We start from the raw sequence: 27,242 nt of genomic DNA on the forward strand, positions 1-27,242 counted from the left end.
AGAACAACTTCCATTGGAACACAAAGTTTTTATTACACAATAGTTCACTTCTACAGATACGGTCTAGCCCTCCGATTAAGTTTGAAAACTTCTTTAATTAACCAAGACATCTTCTTCCCAAACTCAGAAATCGGATTGATGTGATGCTCGATGACCTTTGCTTTGATAGTTAATTCCCCAATGTATCTGGCAACTTCACTCATTTGTATTATAGCCTCGACTACTATGTTGCTTCTATCTACACTCTGTTCTTCATAGAAATCATTCGATGTTTGCCATTGTTCAATAGTTCTTTGGAGATTTCCTTCTAGTTCAGTGATTCGTACTTGACAACTCTGCAGTGACTTTCCAGGCTTCGAATTTGACTTCGCAGTAAGGCATTCTCTTCATAACTTTCTCGAAGGTTACTCGGTCCTCGGAATAAGGATTCTTTGAGTTGCAGGATATAATCACTGAATTCTGTGATTTTAGCCCTATATTGAGCCAAATCCTCTTCAAGTCTCATTTTTGTTTCTTGCATCCTTCGATTAAGACTCTGTATTTGTACATTTTTGTCTCCACACCTTTTTATCCAGTTGTTGATTATCTCTTGTCTTGCTTCGAGCCTAGTATTGAAGTGTTTCTTTTCTAGTTCCCGCCTCTTTCTTTTAATATCGAATTCTTCAATTTTTTATCCTCTAATATCAAGTTCGACAAGCATATTATTTATTTCAGTTGAGAAGACCATAAAATCCCCTGAACGTGATGGTCTTCTCAACTTCTAGCTCTTTGACTCGATCTTTCTCCCTTTTTAGTTCTTCCATAGCTTTGCGACTCTCGGCCTTATATCTTATGATCCGCTCCCTCTTATCAAGCTCAAGCTCTTCTATTTTTTCTTTCCCTTTCTCCAAGCTCTTAAGTAGACAATCGTTTTTTCCTTCAAATCTCTATTTCGATGTTTCTCTGCGTTTAACTTTTTGGTTAACTGGGTTGATACTCTACTTGACCCAACTGTTATCATAGATTTTTGCAGCTTGCAGTAACCCTTCTTCAGATTTTTCAACTCCGAATCTACTTTTTCTTTTTTCTTTCTTAGCATTACAAATTGTGTGGCATGAAAGTCAACATCAATACTCAGTATGAATTTGTCTTGTCGAATCTTTTCCAGCTCTTTCGACCAACCTTCTTTCTCAGTTTCGAATTCTTCTCTTAAGATCTCTATCTCCGATGGAACTATCTGAATTCGTTCCTCCATAGTTATATTCTTACTTTGGTCAGGTAGAGGAATATTTTCATTCTTTCTTATAGACCTCCATTCCTCATAATTTGGCGTCAATATTACCTTGGTTGCATCGGCTCTAGTACAGAAAGTCTTCTTCCATCCTCTAACTGCATCCGAGATGTTTTTCTTATAATTGTTTCCGTAGAATACAAACTCAGATGAGTGCAGTCCAGCAGTGACTGGGATAAATTGATGGCGACCATATTGCCTCATAACCAAAAGTGGTGTGTACCCAATTTCTCCCCATAAACCGAGCAACATCACCCAATTATAGTCACCGCACTTATAGAGGAACTCACTTTGTATTTGCCAAGGGGCGCCCAAACGATATCCTTGTCTTGCATATTCTTAAGGGCATCTATCCACATGTCTTTAGTGACTCCTTTTGGCCAATCTTTCTCTAGAAATTCTCTCAAAGGCGAGTAACTGAACTAAACCGATGATATGAAATTTTTTCAATTTTCTAGAGAAGTGGCTAGATCCAGACTATAGTAATTACTTTAGCTAATTTGATTCTGAAGGGTTGAGTTTTGATGGACTTGGAATAAATCAAATTCTCTTGAGCATCCTCTATGCGCAACAAGGCAATATATTCTTCGATGGTAGGAACCATGTCTTCTTTATTGAAAGTGAAACAGTTGTACCCTGGATTCCAAAATTGAATCAAGGCTCAGATCAACTCATCATCTATATCAACATATAGAAGATAGGAAATATCCCCATAACACTGGTAAAACTGTCGCTTCTTACTCGACTCCCATTTTCCCAAATGTCTCGTAAGTCCTGGATGTCATTTCTTTTAAGAGAAACGGAAGCATAACCCACTAAATCTGACACGTGATCAGCTGGCAAATTGTCCCCTTCCAATCTTTGCAATGCTTCAGCCCACTGTCGAACCTCAGAGTTTTGAACTACTTGATTTAAATACTTTTCGTCCATTATTGAAAGCTTTCCAATTTAACAATTAACTGAAGATCAACACCCTTAATCTTGAATGATGCAATGCAGATAACAAAAAAACACAAAAAAATAAAAATGAATTAGTACAAGTAAGAAAATTGATACAAATAAAAATGTCATTTAAAGATGAATATAACACCTACCCCGTCATGATATCTACCCAAACATGTTATATACCCACAATGATTTTTCAATAAATTAATCCTAACCACATGGTATCTAGTTCGCATGCTGTTATTAAACAATATTTAAAGCAAAAAGAAAAAGGTTTAGAAACGCTCCTCCTTTGTGTACACCTATTTTGGGTACCTACTGACAGACATAGGTTCGATATATCTATACCTAAGGTGATCGTTCTACGGTTCACTATATGCGTGGTTCCGTTTCTAACAGAAAAAGGTACTCGAATTATCCTTGATGTTAGTGCCCCCTTGGGCTGCCAAACCCTCAATCCTCACCCATTATAGGCTTAAACGGATTGAGTTCAATTCAAGAGGATACATTCCCTTATGTCTATGAGGAGAATAAATTCTCACAAAAACATAAGGTATATGAATCCCGAAGGTTACTTGCTAGGCCTGCACATAGAATAAATTCTCACGAAGGCGTCACTTTCGCCCCCACTTAGAAAGGTTCGGAGCTCGGGTATAGAGCTTATGTTATGCAAATGCTCGTGACGTATGTGAGGAGGAACATTCAACCCTTTGACTCAAAAGGAAAATGACACCATTCAACAAAACTTTGGACAAATTTGAAAACAAAGATAAAAATGTTAGTAAGACGATAATAAAATGAAGCAATTAAAAACTTCAACAAAAGGATCATAATTTAACTAAAGACTCGAACTAATAATTTCTACCAAACGACAATGTGTAAGCGACTTACATACTGACTCTCTAAAAAATAAATTTTCCCAGCGGAGTCGCCAAGCTGTCGTAACCGTTTTTCGGTAGGGACAATCGTTTAATTGTTTTAAAAACAAGTTACAACTTTTTATTTTGGAAAATGGGTGATTTTGGAGTAATTTGAAATAAATTGAAAAGAATTAAAAAGAGTCGCCATCAACCTTTGGGTTAGGTAGGTCGAATACCTAAAAACGTCTTTTAAAAATAATTTTTAGAAAAATAATTTTTAAGACAAAAGTTGGTCTACGTTTACCAAAGATTCGATTAAAACGGGTTCGGGAGTCGGTTACACGTGAGGAAAGATTAGCACCCCCACAGCGCCCAAAATTGGTACTGTGTCACTTACACGTTGTCGTAAATGGTGAAAATCCTGAATCAAATATCAAGTTAAAATATGATCCTTTTATTGGAATTTAATTAATTTACTTCAGATTAATAACTTAAAAAAAATAAAATAAGTAGTTAAACTTATAAGAACTAAAATGCAACAAATCAAAAACTTGGAGTCTAAATTGCAATTAAACCAAATTAAAACAATGACTAAAACATGTAATAATGTCGAGTTATGCACATGAAGATATCATACAAAAATTAACTAAATAAAACAAATGATTATTTAACTCATGAAAATTACCATGACATTCTAATACAAAAATTATATAATTAAATAAAATAAATGATTATTTAACTCATGAAAATTACCATGACATTCTAATACAAAAAATTATAGCATTTATTATATAACTATATATTATATAGATTACCATAAATAAGTTTTAAACTTTTGAACCATAACTAATACTCAATATTAAAATATAAAGATTTAATTCGATCTAGGATACACAAATATGTAAGGTACTATATGAATTTATTAATTAATCATATATACATACTATCATACATGTACATATATGAAGTAATGGACCACTATACTTATTAAATAAATGATATAAAGAATATAAAGTAAATACAAATATGCATCTAATATAAAAAAATATATTAAAATTCATGCATGGGCTAATTAAATATAATATACTCCAATAATTTAATATATATATCCAACTAAGCTATACGTTAAACAAATAAAATAATATATATATATATATATATATATAATATATATATATATATCCAACTAAGCTATACGTTAGACAAATAAAATATGGCTATTCTTCCTAAGACACGTTAAACAAATATATATATATGAACAAATAATCAATTTCCAAGGTAAGTGTACAAGTGAGCTAAAAAATTAATTATTCCAAATATTTTAATATAAAATCTAACTTTAGCCTAAACCTAATACTTAAACTAAACTACCCACCTGTTTTCAACTTCAAAGAAATCTCAACTCTCTCTTCTACTTCCCATACCCGAGAAGCTCAAGGTTAACACTCACAACGTCGGCAGCTTCTCCGAAGGATGTTCCTTGCTCCGACCACATACCACGTTAACCAGGTAAGACTTGTTAAACCCTTCCCTATTTCTTAAACGACGATGCTCTCATCCACGATGACTCCCATCTTTTTCAGCAAAGACCCAAACACCATAAGGTAAACTAAATTGAAACTATATTTCACTCTTTATTTTATATTTTTATTTTACTTTAATCTAATCCTCTCATCCGAATCCTTTTAAAATCTACTCAAGACTCACTGTTTCAGAACTGACCACCTAGTCCCTTAAAGATGAGGACAATCACTCCGACAGTTAAAGCTCACAACACTAAGGTAAAATCTCTTTCCTCCCTTTTCAATTATTTTTTTTATTTTGAAACACACATGCACACAGAGAGAAAAAGGGAAAATGAAAACAATAAAAAAAATACCTTGAACCCAAATTGTATTTCTATTGCTTTTGATTTTTTTTTTTTTTTTGAATACAAAAGTGAGATTCTTGCTACAATGGTTTTCTGTAGGCTTTTCGAAGGGTGAATGAAAATTCTCCTTGTCTCCTTTGCTTTTATGTTGAAAACCAAGACCTCTCTATCGTTTTATCGTTGGTGAAAATTTCTCGTTTTTTTCTTTGTCTCTCGCTTCCCCTGATAATTTTTTTTTCTCACCACATGTTCCTCCCTCCCCCCTTCTTTGCTTGATTCCTCTTCGATTTTATTGTTGAAATCTTCACCGAATCTCATTGGATGCATCTGCATTTTCTTTGCGTTTGGTATGATGTTGATGGGTTAGGTGAAATCATTAATTTTGCTTGACTTTGGTGCATGTGACTTGATGAATTCGATTGAAATGGCCCGAGCTGTCGGTGATGATAAGATCTTGTCGTTGACACAAAGGCTAATTGGAGTTGGCGGTGTGGGCAGTGAGTGTATATTATGGACTTATAATTGTCACTTGTTGGCCTGCATAAAATATAAATAAAATGATATTAGTAATAATAATAATAATAATAATAATATAGTATATATATTTTAATCCCAATAAAAAAAAATGGGTGTCTACATGCATCAAAACATACAACAAATATATGTTGAGATAACATTGATCTCAAGTCTAAGGATCATACATATAGTCATCACTATGACCAATGTTATAACTGTCACATAATAATCCAAGACATATGCTCGTAGTGGGTCAATCCAATACATTGGTCTCTAACAATATAATCATGTATCAATTCTGACATCTCTATGGCAATGACAAATCATTGTTATCAATCAATAACATGTTAGTCTTAAACGTATTATTATTGTTCATGTTCATAATAATACTTGACTAGGAATCTTTTAATAATAACAATTAAGGTATTATATGGATTTTATTATCTTTCAATTTATATTAAACACATATTTTTTTGAATAAAAATAATAGGGGCAATGCCTTTATTTAATAAAATCGGTAAATAAAATATATAATTACAATCATCATATGATTGGTCTTTGGGCATACTCTAATAATTCTGGCATGAATGGAGGTGATCCCGGTGGATATCCATAACCATAAGGCGGAGGAGCCTGCAGCCACTTTCCTTGTTGAGGTCCAAATTGTCCAGGTGGATATTGTCCGGGAGGATATTGGCCGTATGGCGGTTATTGTGCAGGTGGAACTCCAATTGGTTGTCGTATATTCGGAGGCACTGGCTGGTCGAACCGTGACATCTGCTGCGTTTCAGGAACCATCATCATAGCAGACGCACCGCCGCCTGGCATGCCGTGCCTGTAGTCGATTTCAACCTTGTGCTGAGTCTGCATACAAGCGCAGACCCTGAAGGGGAAAACAGATCAAAACACGATGGATTAAGTTCAGAATAAGGCATTTATAAGGGTGCATTTAAATGAATGAATCAATGAATGTCTCACGTGCAATAAACCATGTCCGAAATGCAGGTCAATAACTCTGCTAAGTCCTCAAGTTCGTCATCTCCGGTAAGAGAAGCTAGCAAACGACATATGCATGCAATTTGTCCAAGAATGATCATAAATGACTACAAATTACGTTGATAAATAATCATTAGAATGAAAAATCCAAGCCAAATGAATCCAATTAGGAATAGACATAAGTAGATTACAATGAGGCAGTTGTCACATTCAGTGGTCTGTATATTGTACTCATCTTGAAGAAGGAAGCGAGTCGACGCAACTGAGTTGCCGAGGCAAAGCATGACCTAAAACAAATGGAAATGGAACAACCAGACTCGCTAATTTGTGCATCTTAAATCCATAAGACGTGAAAGAGATGATAAAAGGGTTGTAAATATGACCTCCAAGCAGAGACAGAACTCTGGACACTTGTCTTCTTGACACTTACCGCTGCAAGGCATGTAACCAGCACAGCACTCGTACCTACAACAATATTTAACATATGCATCAGTCCCAAACCAAAATTCAGTTCTAATTTCATGTTTAGATGACATGAAAGCCCTTTTTACCTTGACATTTCATTGTGGAGTGCTCGTTTCCGCAGGTCAAATGAAACACACTGGGAGCTTGATTTCAGGAAACATGAAGAGAGAGTAAATTAAATTTCATGACTTTAACGAGTGGCTGCTTCAGAAATATTTGATTTCATTGTTCACCCTAAAGAATGCATGGATCTGCCCAGGCTTCAACTTAATTTTTTTAGCATGAGAACAAATTAATTTATTTCCTATCATGACAAATATGAATTCAAACAAATTCATCACAGACGCAACGAGGACCATGTTTATCATGTAACAGGTCACCAGAACCTTGAATTTGAAGACCCACGTATGAATGTTATTCAGGTTAATCTATGTATCTAATGGACTGAAGAGGGCGGTGGGGCAGTCCCCTCTTAGAATTTTAAAATTATCATATATTTTATATCTTTTTATATATTTCTATTGAAAAATCTATTTTTGCCTGCCTCATATTTTATAAATGTGTCCCCTTCTAAAATTTTAGAGGTTCGCCCCAACATAAAATTTTACGTCTGTCCTTACATGTACAACTTTTGAGCTCTAACGACATTTTCGTTAAAGGGAAAACAAATTTTCCGTTTGATTCTTGGGAAAATGGAAAACCAAGTTCCAAACGAAAATTTTGACAGTTTCTTTAATTATTTTCTATAATGAATTTTGGTATTAAAAAAAAGCATCGTAGATCTATCATAATTCAAATTTAACAAATTAATTCTTATTATAAAATATTTTAAGGATCTCATTTTAAAATGTAGCCCAAGATAAATAGTGTTGAAATTTACGAATAAATTGATTTAATTTTTCTAAAACATAAAGATAAATCAAGAGTAGAAAATTACTTGGAAAGGGATAAAATGAGAAATAGAATAAGAGAATATCAATGTTGGCCATAAAAACTCACCAGCACGCGGCAAGCATGCAGACTGCATATTCAAGGAAAAGGAAAACGCAATCAGATATATTTAAGAAGCAAAAGAAGTTTAAGATTCAAATCTAGCATGCACGATCGTTTTAACATCCCTAAATTACAATTTCCTATGTATAATATATGATCTTGAATGATACTATATTATATTTCCTGCTTGTTTCAAAACAGAGGACGAAGAATTCATTCATTTACTAGCTCTGCCATCTATTTTCTAGGGGACCAAACAGAAAAAGAACAAAGAGAAAATAGAGGAAAGAGTTGAAATGTTTACATGCACAATCTGCTTTGACGGCGTCCAAGAGAGAAGTTTGCCATTCATTCATATAGCCCTTACGGACAGCCATCTTTTCACCCCTTTCGGCGATATTCATTGTTTCGAGAATTCAAATTCACACGCTAAATACGAAAAAGCCAAAAAAAATTAAAAGATATCTGCAAAGAAAATACAATGTACAAAGAGATCTAAACGGCGTTCCCGGATGAGTTTTCGCCTTTTCGATCTTGATTTTGTTTTATTGCGGTTGTTATGAAAGATCGAACCAAAACCGCAAAACAACGGCCGGAACTCAATGTTACGGCCGCTATTCAAATCCCGTCGATAAGAAATTGAAAACCACACCGGTAATGCAGCAACGCTGTCTGTTCGCAGATGGACTATATATGCAGAAAAAAATTGGGAGTGGAATTAAAGAGAAACCAAGGGATAGGAGAAATGCAACTGGCGGAAAACAAGAGGTGCAAGTGAAAAAGAATACCGTTTTAAACGGAATCATCCAATCTTCACACCAATATTCCTAATTCAGAGATCCTGTGCTATTCTTTTATGGGTAAACCACCTATTATTAGTTAAATCACATTTCAATCACGGGATCTAAATGAATTATTTTTTGAGTTAATTGCATCATATGTCCTCAAACTATGATTCTCATTCTAAATTAGTCCCTAAACTTTTAAATATTTTAATTTTATCCTAAAACTATTTTACTCATTCTAAATTAGTCCTTAAACTTCTAAACATTCCAATTTCATCCTCAAACTATGACCCTCATTCTAAATTGGGCTTCAAACTTTTAAATCTTTCAATTTTATCCCCAAATTCATACAAATATGTAATTAGTTTTAACCATAGTTTAACCTAAACATTATTTTTTTTCAAACATATAATAATATAGATTGGCCTAACGATTTTATTAAAATGGAATGCGATTAGTATATACATATAATTTGGGATGAAATTAAAATGTTGAAAAAGTTTGAGGACTAATTTAGAATGAAGGATATAGTTTGGGGATGAATATAAAATGTTTAAAAGTTTGAGGATAAATTTAGAATGATAATCATATTTTAGGGATGAAATTGAAGTATTTAAAAGTTTATGAATAAATTTAAAAAGAGTATCATAATTTGAGGATGTATGATGCAATTAACATTTCTTATGACTAATTATTTTATTCAATGTATCCTTAATTTCTGAAAGAAGGATGATATGGTCTTTAAACTACACTCAAAATGTAACATTCTATACCCTGTCACGACGAGTGACCCAAATAATCTGAGTGTCACACTAGACTTGGAAGCAAATTAGACACGTGCAAAATCCTAGTTATTACTAAGTGACAAACAATGAGTTTAAACAAACAATCATTCTCGTACAAGAAACGGAGAAACTAAATATCATACGGATTTAATTACCAACCAATCATGCCTTTAAAAGTAATCAAATCAACAAATTAAAGATTCTAAGGTAAATGGGTCATTCCATAACACATACGAGAAAATTGAAATAAATTTAAAGAATTGATCGAGTTATTAGTCATTACCAAATATAAATTAGTCATGGTTAAATTTTAGAGAAAACAAACTTCAATTAGACACTCAATTGGACATGCTCGATTTAGGTACCAAACCATAAATAATTCAAAACATGAATTTCAATAGTAAACATCAAATTTAAAGGTTAATTATGTACTTATGTTCTTTATAGAGTGATAGAAAAAATACCAAATAATTCGGACTTAAAATAAAGTATTAATTAAGAAATCAAGTTTTGGACCAATTTGAATTCATTTGAAGGTTTATGGGTCATCCCGAGACTTAGGGGACACACTAAAGGTCTTTAGTGAATGTAACTTTACCATTTTACATGATTTTAACCTCAAGAGATTGATCATTTTTCACGGTTCTTAAAATACAAAAATATATTGAAGTATTCTTGTTCATTTATCATCTTGTTGATACCATCTCTTAGTCTCTATTCTGAATCTTTAACATGCTATTAATCGCCACTAGATCGTAAATTTTCTATGTATGCATCATTCAATCATCTTCTTCATGTTATTTTATCGTAGTCTAGGTATCAATTATATTGATCCAATCATGGTGCAATCAGTAGTAATTTTAGAAATTCCTGATGCGAGAAAATTGTTGACACCAATTCAAATGCATTTCTAAAAGAGAATCAATGTATGTTTGACTGATTCGAACTATTTTCTGTGGAAACAAGTGATACTCACAATTCGAGAGCTTGGACTTGAAGGTTTTCTTGATGGATCCATTCCAGATCCAAAAAAATTGGCACTTAACAGAGTTGGTGAGTAGATTGTTAATCCAACCTATCTAGGCTATGTCAAGCAAGATAGCTCGTTGGCCTCATGGCTCCTTTCAACGGTTAGTCCCAATATTTTGCCTCAGTTGGTTGGTGTTGAATCTATGGCAACAATATGGAATGATATCACTAGGTTATACTATAAACTTTCTACCAAAAAGATAATGACATTACATTGTCGCTATAACATCCCATACCCGGTCAAGAAGGATGACCTGGATATCTGAGTGTACATTAGATTTTGAGACAAGTTGGACAGAACAAAAACTCTAATAATGTAAACTAAGCAGAAATGATTAAAAATAAACATTCATCATGCAATACACATCGAGTTATCACATAGTGAATGAGTTATCACATAATCAAGTTCACGACACCTTTAAAATCATGCATCTCAATATAAATGTCACTAACAATATAGGGGTAAAATAGTCATTTCACACGTCACCATTCAAAAGAAATTAAAACATTAATTTAAACTGACAAATATTCATTATTAATCATTAATTAGTGACATGCAAAATTTTAGCTTAAAAGGAAATCAAACAGGGACCTAATTGAACATGCAAGTCTATGGACCACAATGTAAACGATTCAAAAGCTACAAACGTACATAAAATATGCAATTAACATTCCCATTATAAAACTTAGTTTATTAGAGAGTGAAAAAATAGATCTCATCAAATTTTGAGTTAAGGCCAAGTATTAATTTAGTAATTCAATTTCTGGACCATTTTGAAACTGACAAATATTCATTATTAATCATTAATTAGTGACATGCAAAATTTTAGCTTAAAAGGAAATCAAACAGGGACCTAATTGAACATGCAAGTCTATGGACCACAATGTAAACGATTCAAAAGCTACAAACGTACATAAAATATGCAATTAACATTCCCATTATAAAACTTAGTTTATTAGAGAGTGAAAAAATAGATCTCATCAAATTTTGAGTTAAGGCCAAGTATTAATTTAGTAATTCAATTTCTGGACCATTTTGAACTTACACTAACATTTTGGGGTTAAACTAAGACATAGGAATACTTATGACCTTTAATGAATGCAATTTTACCATTTTTTCACGTTTTAAACCTTAAGGGATCGATCCCTTTCCACGGGGGATCGATCCTTTTCAAAATAGTAGCTAAACTTCCAAAAGGGATCGATCATTTTTCCTGAAAATGCATAAAATTCTTATGAACATACAGGAACAAGCCACCAAACTTCCATTCAATCGATCTTAGTGATTAGATACATGATTGGACACACTCATACCACTTCATACATATCAGAATTCACATGCAGCATAAAATCGGTTAACACATCATGTAAGAATTTAGCATCCAAAGTCAAACAGTGGATACTAAGCTCACTTTAGTGCAATTCACCTATTCAAATCATGCATTTTGGTTCATTTCATGAAACCTATAAGCCTAACATATTATGTACACATAATGTCACTTGTCTAAGCACACCAAACACTTTTTTAAGGCACATAACTACATTTGAACATTCTAGGCAACTTAGGAACTATGAACACTTATTCACGTCATCGTTAAAGATCAATATCATGCACTTATTCAAAAGATTCAAGGTATCTATAAGTCACATTATAGGTCTATTGAGCATTAGAAAATAAGTGAAGAAATATTTCAACATACATCCCGATTTAAGGATCCCATATTGCCTTAAAACAAATCAAAATTCAAGATAATTTTACAAATGCTTCCTTGCTTTGATCACCACCAAGTGTCTTGCTTCTGAAGCTCCCAAATCAGAAAGTAATGATCTGAAAAATCTTAAAAAATGAGTGTGAGCTATAAAGCTCATTGAATGACCAAACATTCAAATATGATGCATATGGCAAGGCTAAAGGAAAACATACCTAAATGACATGAAACTTCACATACTTCTCGTATTTTACCTTCTTTTTCCTAGCCCCGTGTACCTTTCCATGTTGATTTTGTACATTCTTCATTCTGCTTGTTCTTCTCTCCAACTCCCTAAGAATAAAATTGGTTGTGATTTAAATTGTGATTGCCTCATGTTTATGGTGATTGTGGATGTTATCATGATTGATTATGGTATGTATTAAGATGAATACGCATAAGTGAGTTAGTGAGTGAGAGAGCTGGAACCAAAAATAAGTGACCTGTTGACATTTTTAGATCACCTCAGTGTGATTTTGAAACTTTCACATTAAGATCTTTTGATTGACTTTATTTATTTGCTAATGATGTTCATTACAGAATGACAAAACATGAAGATATGTCGTACCAACTCATCTGAAAGTCCATCGGCATGTTCTTCCCCACTAAAATGTAGATAAAGGGGTTGTCCCACTGCCAATAGTGTCGTCTCAATATCAAGAAAGCCAACTTGCACCATCCTTTTCAAAACTCTGGCCTAGAAGGTCTTGCCACTATTATAAAGACAAAGCCAACTTTAAGCTTATCGTTTTTCCCTTTTCGTCTTTCATGGGGTTACAAGATTTAGAAACGGAGAATTTAAGATGATTACGAAAGGGATAGTCTAAAACCTTGTATGATACCTGAGTGGTGAGTGCTGGTAAGTCCAGTAAGCATTGTAGACTCAGCTAAGCTCAGGAGAAATGGATGCTTCCCAAAATAGAATTTTGATGTTGATTCAATACTATTAATACCATGTCCCCAGTATATCTATAATTTACAATGGCCTTTTCAGATTCCAGGTTTCAAGATCATTGAATCACAAAACAAAGGGCTATAGTACTATTACTTTGCTTTCATCTATCATTCCGAAATTCCAGGAGAGTGAATGTGAAATAGCAGAATCCATTCAATAAAAATATTGGGCAAGAAGAAAGCATATGCATGAGCATCAAAGAGAAAAGGCATCAATCATCAAAATAAATGAGACATGTGATTGACCATACAAACATAAGAGCTTAATATTCTTTGCTTTGACATTGTCCTTTCTAACACCAGAGCTAGCACCGTCTCCAAGATCTTTCTCGAGAATGTGCGCTCATTTTTCAGGAAAGTGTTCTTCACAAGCTGCAAGGTGAGAGTTGTGAAGAATCATCACACATAACAATTAGAAGATATATAATAAGAAAAACTCCAAATGTTTGTTGAATTAAATAGCTTTCCAGTATTTGCAAAGTAGAAGATGGTCAAATTCCAAAATACCAGTTGATATATAAGGATTGGATTTAGGAAACAACATGAAGTCAAGAGGATAAGCAAAAGAGAATTATCATATCAACAATCAAAATGTCACTCAAACTAAGTAAATAAATAGATATAATTCCATTCTACATTATAGTTGTAATGTCATATTAGTTGATTGACACATCCGAAGAATACTACATTCCAATAATTTTATAAAGCTTGGAGGCAAAGTTAACATCATCATTTGTGTGTTATAGAGCAACATTTGGCAGTGTGTATGCAACTTTCGACGGTCCTAACACTATCGATCTAACAAACAATAACATAAAGTTCAAAAGGATTAAAAAAGAAAGGAGGCAAAATGGGCATCTAATTTCCATGTGATATTAATATCTACTGAAGTAAATAATCTGCACGAAGCGAATTACATACAGCCAAAATCATCAACCTGACATGGACTAGTTCTCTTCATAATTAATGACACCTATATGACTAAAGAAACTATTGTTACTAAAGCAACAACTTAATACTAAAACTCAAACTTTTGACTAATTTAAATTATACTCTGCTACCCAGAAGTTGAAAATAATGGAACAGAAAAAAGACGAGAAAAATAACCCCATACGAACAATCCCACTAGTTTACTGATGTCTTTCCAGTCTACCCTAATTTGCAGTTTCTTTATTCCAAAATCATCAATCTGACTTGTACTACTGCACTTCATAAGTCCCTCAACACCTATATAATTAATGAAACTCTTGTTACCAAAGCAACAAATTAGCATAAAAACTCGAACTTCAACTTCAGAATAGAATACTCTTTTCTTTTCTTTTCTTTTTCCTTTTTTTTTTTGAGAAATTCATAATATAATACTTGAATCATGTAAAAGGGATGAAATATTTTAAGGATGGAGAATGTTAACTTAGAGTCAAATGCGTGTTTAGCCATTCACATGTAAAGAAACCCAAATTCAAGAAAGAAGGCAAAAAAACGGATTCAATGAAGCAATGCTCACAATTTGAAAGTACTAAACACAAAAAATAAAAACGTACTTAATTGGGCAAAAACATCAAACGTGTCGTGTACATAAAAAAAAGATTCAATTAAGAAAACAGCCCCAACCTGCTGAGTTATGGTGCTACCACCCCCACGAAGCCGAAAGCGACAAAACAGCTCGAACAATCCCAACTGGTTCGATTCCAAAATGCCTAAAGAAGCGACGATCCTCATAAGCTACGATGGCTCGCCATAGATGTTTTGGATAAAATTTGGTCCGAGCTTAAGATTCACGAGAGAAGGCGTTGCCAACGAAGAGGGAAATCAGACAAAAGGGCATTGGACAAAAGACGGCAACACAAAAGGGTCAATGAGAAAGCAAGGAGGAGGAGGAGTTCTTGAATGGGGGTCCGAATGGACGGGGACTTTGAGTGGAGTGAGTTGACTCGTAGGCAAAGCAACGAATTGAAGAGAGTCGGAGAGTTGGGAGAATAAAAAATCAAGGTTTTACCGAAGAGATTTTGTGGGTTTTTAGAGGAGAATTTGGGGGTTTTGCCGTGAATCATCATTTTGTGAGTAGCAGCAACAGCTGCTGCCAGCCCCATTTTCTCGTTTCTCTTTTCCTTCTCCATTAATTGTGTAATACAACTGATAATAACATTGAAGCAACGGGCAAAATACAGTTACATAATTTTAACTATTTATTTTAATTTGATTTTTGTTTTATTTTCAGTTTTTTTTATTAATTTTAAGTTTTTATTTTAAATATAATTTTATTTTATATTTTGTTACATAACTTGATACAAGTTTAAAGTATTTTTCATAATTTTTATTTAAAATTATGTTTAAATAACAATTAATAATTTTATATAATATCTAAGCTATTTTCACTATTTGAGATATAAAATATTTATTATTGTATTATAAAAAATAAAAATTAACTAACTTCAATAACCATGGTTTTCACACTTATGGTTTTTCTCACGTATGAATCAATATTGTAGTCTCTAGTAGATAAAAATATTATTTTTTTAATGTATAAAATCTATTTTTTTAATAATACAAAATTAGATATTATTTTTAATAATTTTATTTTTATAATAATATCATTTTGCCTTATACAATTATAAAATGATTAGTATATTAAATATTTAAAATATAAAATATTTTTTAGTACTCAAATTTATTAATATTTTACTAAATTAAACTCGTTGTTTATTATTTTTATTATTTTTTATAATTTTGAGTAAAATAAAAAAAATAAGAATTGAGAATGATCCATATGAAAATAATTCATTATTTTAGGAGTATTCTTATCCAAATGCGAGAAATTTTGTAAAAACTAAGAATTTGAAAGTAATATTAATCCCACCATTTAATAAAAATGTTAATTTTGGTAATAAGTTATTACCCGATAATAAGTCCGTCTATTAACAAGTGTAGTTTGTGATACGTCACAGAGTTTCAACATTTAGGGACCCCACACTTCTAAAAAAATTGTTAACCTAGAAAATATTATTTTTTTCATGACAAAATTTAACAAAAAAACTCTTCTAATTTTCTCTCTTGTTATCTCAATAATTCAATTATAATCATTTTTCTTTAAAAAATATTAAATTTAGGGTGTTTAATGGACAAAAAATTTATGTAAATCCTCTTTTCAATCTTCTTAAATTTTAAAATATTAAAATTTTCCTTATTATAAAATATTTTAGGAATCCTACTTTAGAAAAATAACAAATGACATACATATCTTTTGGGACGAGTCTGTTTGATAATGGTCTTTTCCGCAAACCAAATGTGAGAATACAATTGTAAAAAAAATTATTCTCCTCGATAATAATATTTTATGCGAATCAAACACCCCCTAAATTCTTAAATTTCCCATACTCAACTCTCTAACCTCACCTCTTAAATTTTAAAATCAGTTTCAATGAGCTAAAGTTTCGTTTCTCCCTCATTCATGGATGCAAGACGAAAATAGAGCAAGAAAAGCCACTAGAAACGAAGGCATCCAGCGCTGATGAGTTGCAAAATAATTTGGGTTTTTCTTAAGAAAATTAGAAAAAAATTATTTTTTTAAATAATATTAATTTTAAGTTTTTAAAATAAAATTTTCAAAAATTTATAAACTTAGTATATGTCATGTTTTAAATGGTTGACATTTTTTTTCAATGATTGTGACGAACTAGATATTTAAAATGGCAATATCAAAAATGTTAAAAACCTACATTAATAAAAATAAAATAAAATTTAGACACAAGGTAAATTCTCATGTTTGTGTCTTATAAAAAGAACTAACAGCGTGTCCCTCCGCATTCTATCAAGTGGTCGTGCAAACAATCATGAGAGAGTAAATAGTTTAAGCATTTTTTTCTATTAAATCTAAGATATATTAATAGTTTCTAAAATATTGTTATAATATTATTAAATATATTAATAAACTATTAACAATATTAAACAATATTTTATACATTATTAATATACTAAAATATTGTTATAATATTATTAAATATATTAATAAACTATTAACAATATTAAACAATATTTTATACATTATTAATATATTTAATAATATTATTAATAATTTATTATATACAATAAACTATTAATAATATTAAATGATATTATATATTTACATAATTTAATAAATTATTAATATAGTTAATAATGTTAATTATTTTTATAAAAATATTATTTAATATTTGAAATATATTTTTATATTATTAAAATAAAAATGTAATGTTAATATTACTTAAAATAAAAGGGTGAACTACAACACTTGTTCTTTTGTTTTTGGTTCGTCTATCATCACTTTAAAAAAGTGTGCTATCTTTGATTTTATAAGATTTTGATAGTGCAAAACAAGCGATCTTGATGTTAAAAGAATTGTTGTTATTTTTTGGGTTTTAAGTTCGAGTACTATAAATGTTAGGGATGTAAATATTTCAATGTCTAATGGTTGAGAGTATTCTTTGAACAATTATTGTCTTGTAATTATTCCATATTAATTCAAAAAAAAAATTGATATAACAAAAATTAAGATTGAGAAAACTCCCGTAAATCATTTAAATACTTTATTATTTATTTTTTAATTTTTAAATAAATTTTATAAAATAAATTTTTTTTACTTATAACATATCAGATGATAATCTTATATATATATAACTGATGATTTTCTAAAATATGGTTTAAATCAAAAATATAAAACAGGTATTTTTTTCACATATTATTACTAAAACTAAAATAATTAAATTCTTCACTGTTTTCTTAGAAGAAACCATTGCATTCAAATTTAAGAAATAAATAATACTTATATTTGATGTATTAATTTACGTTTAGAGTTAATTGCATCACATGTCTTCAATGTATAACAGTTATTTTAAATTGGTCCCTAAAATTTTAAATTTTTCAATTTGACTCTTAAACTATGACTATCATTCTAAATTAGTCCTTAAACTTTTGGAAATTTCAATTTTATCCCCAAACTATGACCTTCATTCTAAATTGATCTCTAAACTTTTTGAATATTCCAATTTCACCCCAAACTATACGCATATACTAATCACATCTCTTGTTAATAAAACTGTTAGACCAAGTTATATTATTATATGTTTGAAAAAAAAAACAAAATTTAGATTAAATTATAGTTGAAATTGATTACATATTTGGATGAATTTAGGGATGAAATTGGAATATTCAAAAGTTTAGGGACTAATTTAGAAATATGGTCATAGTTTAGGGATGAAATTAGAATGTTTAACAGTTTAAGGGCTAATTTAGAATGAAATTGCAATTTAAGGATGAAATTAGAATATTCAAAAGTTTAAAGACTATTTTAAAATGAGAATTATAATTTGAGGACATATGATACAATTAACTCTTTATGTTTATAAATTTGAAGTGGGAATATGTATATAAACATTCTAAAACCCTTTTTAGATATCAGTTAAATTTGACGCCCAGAATTAAAGTCATAAAAAATAATCTAATTGAATTAGGAATATATTCTATATAGATAGATGCAATATTTTATATTTGATTGAACCCTTATAAATTGTTAATGATATGACGTCATTTAACATTTTTGAAAGGTATTTTACTTTTGGGTAAAGTACACAAATGGTCCCCGACTATAGGGTATTGTTAGGTGAGTACCCGATTATTAAAAGTTATAAAATAGTCCATCGACTATAGTGCATTGGTTTATTTAGTCCCCTGATTATTAAAAATTATAAAATGATCTCTCGATTATTCATATATTTCAAATCGTCATTTGCTGTTAAAAATTTGATAGCAGTGCTATGATAAAATTCGATCCCAAAATCTTAAATAACTATTATATCCCAATCAATAGGTTAAAGTTCAACTCAGATTGTCGTCAAATTTTTAACAGAAAAGGATGAGTTTAGAACATATGAATAGTTATAGAACCATTTTGTAACTTTTAATAGTTGGTGGACACAACAAAGTAATGCCCTATAGTCAGATGACCATTTTATAACTTTTAATAGTTGGAAAACTCAACAAAACAATATCCTATAGTCAGGGGACCATTTGTGTGCTTTACCCTTTACTTTTATATTACACAAATTTAGGGATTTTAGATGGGGTAAATACTCATTCATCATTGAACATTACTCTCTCTCCCACTTTACTAACTATATTTTTAATTTATTCATTGAACTTTCAAATTGCTCATGTTTTGGTCACTACAAATTATTTTATTATTATTATTCTATGACATGGAATTTTTCATTATCATTAAATATAAAAATAATTTAAAATAAATAATAAAATAATATTTTTATTATTATTAAATTTAAAAATATTTAAAATAATCATAGTTCTTTTCTCGTCATCGTCGACCTTCGGAACTAGTAGTCGTTTAATCTCAAATTGTATCGAGAGACTTTCTTTGACACGCCGAGCATTAATATGGTGGTTGTTTCATTGAAAAATATCCCAAAACCTCTGAATCTTAACTAAAACATTTCCATTTCCTCACTTTTAATCTCATATTCATGGAATTTGGAGCATGTTTCGACAAAATAATGTCAGATTCAGACTCAGGGGGTCGAGGCGAAGCGGCCCATTAAATCTGGGACCATAAAAACCACCATATATGACAGTTGACGTTTTAATTTCCTCACTTTTGATCAAATTCAGAGCATGTTCCGAAAAAATTGAGGTTGAATTCAAACTCATGGGATTAAGACGAAGCAACCGATAAAAATATAGGATCGAACAACCACCATCTACGACTGTCGACGGTGACGTCCAACGACGATGAACAATAAACAGTCACCATATGATTTTAATTTATATTAAATAATAATAAGAAATGTCATATCACATCAAATTAATAATAAAATAATATAGAGCGACCGAAGTATTAATTCAAAAATTTAGTGAATAAATTAAAAAAATAAAAATATAATGAGTAAAAAAAAGGAGAAAAATATATGAATACTATAGTTTATCCTTTAGATAGTTTCAAAGAATTTTAAATAAATAAATTATGAGAAAGAGAACTTGGAGGAGCTCAGACTGTTTAAGGACAGACATCCAAACAAAAAAGAAAAAGAAAAGAAGAAATATTTCCGGGAAACCTCTTCCTCACCTTCTTTGCGCTCTTCCAAGGTTAGAATTCTCCTCCTCTCTTCTCATCTCCGCCCCCCCCCCCCGCTTCTTCCAAAGGTTAAATCTTTACTATTCTTTTTTCTCTTCACTGATGAAATCGTTTTTTATTCCTTCAAAATAATTTCCTTCTTTTGTTTTCCCTCCTTTACATATAACTTTCCCCTTTTCCTAGTATTTATGTAATTTGATATGACCTCTTTTTTTCGTTGCTTGTTGTTTTTCTAGTTAATTTTTGATTAATTTCCTAGTTTTCAGTCTTAAATGTTTCTGCGTTTGTTTTTTTTCTTCTTCTAACTTTAAGTTGTCCTACTTAGCTTCAAACAACCTATCTAAATTATTTTTATTAAAAAAATTCCTAAGGCACGAAATTCATGTGTGTGTGCGTGTTTGTGCTTGTGATGTTTGCAATTTTTGTTCTTTAGAGTCTGCCTTTTGTTCCATTTTGGGATAAGCTGGGCATCTGGCACTAAGAGGCTAAATTTCATGTTTTTCAGCTTATAATCAGATGGATTTAGCATGAATTGCTAGAATTTCGCTGACGAATTTCCTCCCAGAGGCACTAAAAGACATTGGATAACTTGGCCTCTTGATTTTTGCTTATGTGGCATTATTTTCTAGCTGTATGTTTTCTTTCCCAAGTTGTAGATAGCCTAGCCTGCGAATGCATAGTCCTGTGCTATATAAGCTGTAAGCTAGTACTGCATGCACCGGTTCTTTCCGTTGAGCTTCCAACTTGTTATCCCCAGCTAACCCAAGACTGTGTATGCAAATTTATAATTCTGTGAAGTGTTCCCTGTTTTGTCTTAACTTTTAAGTTGGTTTCTTTAACCCTTTGCTTTGAACCTATTATATTCTACTTATCCACTGATGTCAAATGACAGGGAAAATGCGCCAAGCTCCGTTTGCGTTGGTTTAATGAGAAGATAATTGTGGGAAATGGGAGGCTGCTGTTGTTCTTCCAGGAAACCTCTTCTGCATGGGACACCTGTGTATTACTATGTTAGTAATATGTTCATCTTATGAATATTTCTAATGTTTGTAGTATCATATGTTACTTTTTCTTTCTTCATAGTAGAGAGCTAGAAGTTGATTTTTAGGAATATTGGAAGTACACATTTTCCACTAACCATAATTAACAGATGGAAAAAAGGGAATGGAAAAGGGAGGAAATAATAAGATTTTGAACTACCCTTAATTCGGGAAATTCGACAGTGAAGAACCTTATGTTAAGGTAAAAAATGGTAAACTACCTAAAATGTTATCGAAGACACAGAAATTGTTATAACATTGTAACATTTTGAGTATATACCCAAAACGTTCTAAATTATTTTGTATATACATAAATTGCTACAAACTATACGAAAATTAATAACATTTTGGTATAAACAAAATGTTACAATGTTGTAACAATAAATGTATCTTTGATAACATTTTATGTACCTTTTGGTAATATTTTAGGTTGCTTATCATTTTTTTACCTTAAATTAAGTTTACTCACCCTAGAATTACCTCTTTAATTCATGCTGTTCTTTTGTAGTTGACCATTCAATGAAATTGTTATTCTTAAATCCCTTTCATTCCTTCTTCCTTTACCTGAACTGGTTGTAGAGCCTATGATCTGCCACCGACCTTAGAAATGTTTTTCTTTTTTGATAGAAATAGAGTAGGCCTCATTAAAAAACCCCTTCATAACCTCCATGTTACAACAGTAACGTGAAGGACATTGGAAGGAGGAAAAGAGTGCCTAAGAATTTATTAATATAAGAATAATACAAAGCCAGATCCTACAAACTTGTGAAACAACATAACACTTAAACAGCAAACTAACTACGCAAAAACAACCAACTCTGAAACATAACAACCTAACCCATATCCTATCAGCCTATTCCTTCTTTAGCTAATTTATCTGATTCCCAATTAGCAGGTCAAAAAATATGTCTAATGATAATGTCTTTACTATCTAGGGTTGTAATTTCTTTCACCAAAGACTGAAACATAGGAGTACATAGAGCTGGATTTTTAATCCACTTTAGTGAAGTAAGGGAATCCGATTCAAGGATAACCCTTGGCATAGGAACCAAAACTAATTCCTTCATAAGCAGCAGCCCTCTCTTGATAGCCATTAACTCTGTGAGAATAGGAGGACCTCTCCCTATCGTCTCTGAAAATGAACCCAGCAGCAGACCTTCAGAATCCCTTATCAGACCCCCTATGCCTCCTTTATCCCAATCCTTAGACATTGCACCATCAACATTTAATTTAACAAATCCTGAAGGAGGAGAAACCCAGCAGGATGATAAAGAACTACCCTTCTTCCTTCCCACATAATCTGCTAGTTTAACATCACACACTAGGGAATCAAAATTAATCTTCACATCTTTGAATCTTGCCACAAACCATGAAGCAATTCTAAACCGAAGAAGGAAAAACAAAAACGAACCATCCACCTTCCCTTTCGCAAAAACAATTTCATTTCTACACTTCCAAATCGACCACAACACCGCCCTTGGAATAAATTTCCATATAACGGAACTCGGAACTATACTATTCCAAGCCATGATGAAGGTCAACAACCTCTGCGGAAACATTCCAAGAAGACAAGAATCTACTCCACAAGCACCAAACCACCCCACAATGCAAGAAGAGATGATCAACCGACTCCACACACTTGCCCTTGGAAATGTTTTCTGACTTGAGGATTTTCTTCCAAAAGCTCCAATTTGATGTTTGTGCAAGCTGAATATAGATGCGTGCATGCACAAATTGTGACAATAATTCTGATTTTGTGCTGACTTATTTGATTCTTTTAGTTTACTTTAAAGAGGGGGGGGGGGAGAAATTTGGTATAAGAATCTAGTCCCCTAACTTGAGGACTCCTTCAAATATCATAAAAGACTCATATGAGACTGTCTGCATATGCATTTGGAGGATGGAGCTCAAGTGTCTTGTGCTTCTTGTTCAGTGGCCACGGGTAATAGTAGATTACCTAATAATTTCTAATTTGTATAGGTGGAGATCTTCCTTTTATCTACTATTGCAGTATAGGAGTTCTGAGAACCTCCATCTATTATAACCATTTCTTTGAATTTTAAAACTCCTCCCACAGTGCCCACCAGCTTTGGAAGAGAACGAGTCCATAATACCTCATGAAGGATCAGCCTCTGCAATGGCTGCAAGATTCCTGGTTAATTTGGATTTAGAAGTACCTGATACCTTTAGGCCACCTCCAGCACCTTTGCCTTATGATGTGATCTTGGGATGTCCACAATCAACTGATTCAGAATCCTTCAGAGAAAGTAGAGGCAGTTTCGAGACTCTGCCAACATGTGAAGATCTTGAGGAATCAGATTGCAAAATACAACCTAGCTCTTTGCTTCTTTCACCAAGAAAATCAGAAGTGTCAAAAGTAGCCGAGTCTAAGGAATCAACAACAGAAGAAGAGGATGCTTGTCCTATTTGTCTTGAAGGTAATGTAATCTCATTGTCTGAGGCTTCAATTGACTGTTAAGCTAGATCTGTACCCTGTACTGCTGTTAACTCATCAGTGTATTTGAGCATAACGTTAATCTCCTTGTTCATATATATGAACAGCTAATCAGTAATGGCTTGTATATGGTATTTGCACATGCAGAGTATGACACAGGGAATCCAAAACTCATTACCAAATGTGAACATCATTATCACCTCTCATGCATTTTGGAGTGGATGGAAAGAAGTGACACATGCCCTATGTGCGATCAGGTTTGCCTCTTTCAGGTTGACTTTATTATAGCTAATTATACTTAGGACAAGATTTGGACTTGGACTTTTTGGATCCAATTAATGTAACCAATAGTATTATGGACTCGAACTGTCATGCAGGTTGTGCAAGAACTTGGGCTTTACTTGAAGCCCCTGTATATACTATTACACCTATGAATCTGCTTTGTCTTTTATTCCCTGTGCCAAATCTTGTACTTTGCATCTCCTGGCCACTAAGTAGTGACATCTTCTGCCCTTTTTAATGTTACAGGAAATGATTTTTGACGAGACTTTTGATCAATAAAGCTCAGTATGCTGTAGATATATGTTAGTTTTTGGTTCTGCAGCAGGTCAGATGGTGTGCCTACAAGATTGAGTTTTACCGAATATCTAGTTATATAAAAGGTTACCATGTATTCAGGCTGTCAAATCTTTTATCCTATCCTTCAAGTTTATGACGTCTGAGGCGAGGGTAAAGAATCAAGTTGACACAATATGATAAACACAGGTTGGGACTTGGGGTGTTACTTCTTCTCTTCCGCAGTTAAATTTTCTGTTGTCAGTTTTCCGATTAGTGGTGAGGATGGCATAAACAATAAGGTCATTGGATGGATCAGATTCAGATCGAAATTATACGGAAGGGAAAGAACAATTGTAGTCCTGCCTTGCTTCAATCAATCGAGGTTTTACTTGTACAGGTTTTTATATCAGTTTCCTTTTGATTGTTTCTTACTATGTCATGTGATACGAATATTAGATCCGTCGAATTGTCTATGGTCGTCTGCTTTGTTGTTTTACCTGGTGGTTCAGCCTGATATAATCTATGATTCACGACATCCATTTGCTACATGTTACTTGTCTTCTTTTCCTTCTGCCTTATTAAATTCCATGCAACTCTTTTGATTTTGCATACACATTGGAGGCCCTTATTGTCTATCTTCTTAATTGTAATTAGACATTATAGAAATGGTTATGAGTCAAATTCAAAGAGTAGCTAGGTCCCTTCCTTTTGATACCATTTTCATAGCATCGTTTATTTATTTCATACTCCATTAAAATACACGGTGACAACTTGAATTAATGACCGTTGAATTTCTTAAAACCGAATCAATCTTCTTGAGATTTTGTTGTTTTTTTTGGAATCGATTATAAATTACAAAAAACATCATTTTCTGTTCATACAGCTTCAGTTTGAAAAATTGTAACACTGGTACACTCATAATAATCAGCAAGGAACACTGGTTGGGGAGACATGCACACAGAATGTGGGATCCAAAGCATTTCGGTCCAACCACCAAACTATGTACCTAGAGTTGAGCAAAATTTGACTAGATTTTTTTTTTCAATTTCGAGTTATTCGAGTTAACTCGAATTATCGAGTCGTTTTCGAGTTCGAGTCGAGCTGGAATTTGAAAAGTTCAAGTTACTCGAAAAATCGAAATTTGGCTAACTATTTCGACAGTTTTGCGATTTAGTCTTTGATTTCCTTTTTCCTTCAATTTCTTCTTCATTTTAAGTCTATTTTTTTACCGAGATTGAACCACATATGCTTTCAATTCCTCTTTGATAACAATTTTTTTAATTTTTTATTTTTTTATTTAGTCCCATAACTTTTCATGATTTCTTTATTTCATCAATTCATCCTTTATTTTAGGTCTATTTTTTACCAAATTTGAATCGCATGCTCTTATATCTATATAGGGTACCTATGTAACTTCAATTTTTAATTTTTTACTGAAAGTATACTCTCTTTTTATTTAGTCCCTTAGCTTTGTATTTTAATCAATTTGGCCTTTTAATTACAACTGTTTGCTAATTTTTTCTTCCCGTCAATTCCTCGACTCATTTATACTCTCATCGATACTTTACGTTCAAAATATCTTCTTTAAAATATAATATTAAAAATATATTTTATAATTTTAGATTGTATTTGATATATTAAATAACATTATGTTGTTTAATTCTATAAAGATATATCTTATATGGTTAGAGAAAATTGAAAAATTAAAATCAATCATTACCATAATATTATAAATAATTATAATAAAATTTGTATAGAAACTTGAATAACTTAACTTGAATTTCTTAAACTCGACTCAACTTGAAAAAAAATCAAGTTAAGTTTGAGTCATAAAATATGACTCGTTAACTCGAAATTTTTTTAGTCGATTCGATCGGATTCTCACCCCTATATGTACCATATTAGATACCCTCTTCCTTTTATATAAAATTTTGGATAAACTACTTATTTGGTATTTCATATGTTCTCATATTTTTATTTTAGTAACTTAATTATTGGTGAAGTCACATGATATAATAATAATTTTGGGTAAACTATACGGATGGTCCCCTATATTTTTTATTCGTCCAATTTTGATAAGCGGTTTGTAAAAAAGATTGATTTTGGTCCCTTACGTTATCAATTCGTTCGATAATACCCTTGATCGTTAACTCTCGTTAACTCATTAACAAAAGTCTCAGTTGGTAAATAGAAAAATAAAAAATTTTATTAAGAAGACACGTGGTTTTTTTACACGTGTTTTTTTTGGTTGCCAACTCAAACTTCTGTTAATGGGTTAACGGTGTTAACAACCGAGAGGTCAAAATCGAACGAACCGATACATAAAGAACCAAAACCACTTTTTTTAATTAGTGACCAAAATCAAACAAATTAAAAAATTAAGGGACTATCAGTATAGTTTACCCTAATAATTTTAGTCTCAAAACTTACATATTATATCAAATTGGTCCTAATTCGAAATAATTCAATAAAGCTTTGATATTTTTAAAATATATTGTTAAATTATTAAGGCTAAACTATGCGAATAGTCCTTTCTATTTTCAGTCTGACTGACTTTGGTCACCAATTTAAAAACTAAGGGGAAATGGTTCTTAACATTATTGATATGTTTGATTTTAGTCCCTAATATTATCGATCAGTTCGATTTTATACCTTAGCCTATTTTAAAACTAATAAAAATTCTCTTGTTGACCAGACGTGTCATTTAGGGTAAAAATGAATCTTGTTAGCAAAACATTTGAAAGTGTGACTGAGGACATGTAATACCCCAAATTTTGTCTAGCGACTAAAATGTAAGTTTTGAAAGTTTAGTGGCTAAAGTATAAACTTTGAAAAGTATAGGAACCGAAATTGTAA

General features: G+C 31.8%; 3 protein-coding genes across 7 annotated transcripts; 1 reads left to right on the plus strand and 2 right to left on the minus strand.

Annotated features, from left to right (window-relative positions):
- Positions 1-6,049: 6,049 nt before the first annotated feature.
- LOC120165292 lies at positions 6,050-8,592 on the minus strand. Its single transcript, XM_039174847.1, has 7 exons — positions 8,220-8,592; positions 7,922-7,943; positions 7,009-7,065; positions 6,841-6,922; positions 6,649-6,744; positions 6,440-6,564; positions 6,050-6,344 (listed from the first exon to the last, which is right to left on the minus strand). The coding sequence occupies exons 1-7, from the start codon at positions 8,317-8,319 to the stop codon at positions 6,170-6,172; spliced, it is 657 nt and encodes a 218-aa protein (XP_039030778.1). The 5' UTR covers positions 8,320-8,592; the 3' UTR covers positions 6,050-6,169.
- A 4,554-nt stretch (positions 8,593-13,146) lies between these two features.
- LOC120165190 (biosynthetic peptidoglycan transglycosylase-like) lies at positions 13,147-15,321 on the minus strand. The gene is made up of 3 exons (XM_039174765.1): positions 14,828-15,321; positions 13,468-13,588; positions 13,147-13,231 (listed from the first exon to the last, which is right to left on the minus strand). Exons 1-3 carry the CDS (start codon positions 14,933-14,935, stop codon positions 13,209-13,211), a joined length of 252 nt encoding a protein of 83 aa, XP_039030696.1. The 5' UTR covers positions 14,936-15,321; the 3' UTR covers positions 13,147-13,208.
- Positions 15,322-20,257: 4,936 nt separating this feature from the next.
- On the plus strand, positions 20,258-24,934 carry LOC120165288 (probable E3 ubiquitin-protein ligase RHB1A). Of its 5 annotated transcripts, none has more exons than XM_039174840.1 (6): positions 20,277-20,344; positions 20,839-20,985; positions 21,037-21,343; positions 23,451-23,811; positions 23,976-24,085; positions 24,357-24,934. In XM_039174840.1, the coding sequence occupies exons 3-6, from the start codon at positions 21,281-21,283 to the stop codon at positions 24,387-24,389; spliced, it is 567 nt and encodes a 188-aa protein (XP_039030771.1). In that variant the 5' UTR covers positions 20,277-20,344; positions 20,839-20,985; positions 21,037-21,280; the 3' UTR covers positions 24,390-24,934. The 5 variants fall into 5 exon arrangements, with proteins under 5 accessions (XP_039030774.1, XP_039030771.1, XP_039030772.1 ...); XM_039174841.1 differs by lacking the exon at positions 20,277-20,344 and having other exon boundaries at positions 20,718-20,985; positions 21,037-21,105; positions 21,226-21,343; XM_039174843.1 differs by lacking the exon at positions 20,839-20,985 and having other exon boundaries at positions 20,258-20,344; positions 21,226-21,343.
- The last annotated feature ends 2,308 nt before the right edge of the window (positions 24,935-27,242 follow it).

The sequence above is a fragment of the Hibiscus syriacus genome, unplaced genomic scaffold (genome assembly GCF_006381635.1).
Source record: "Hibiscus syriacus cultivar Baekdansim isolate YM2019G1 unplaced genomic scaffold, ASM638163v2 tig00111582_pilon, whole genome shotgun sequence".
Taxonomy (NCBI): Eukaryota; Viridiplantae; Streptophyta; class Magnoliopsida; order Malvales; family Malvaceae; genus Hibiscus; species Hibiscus syriacus.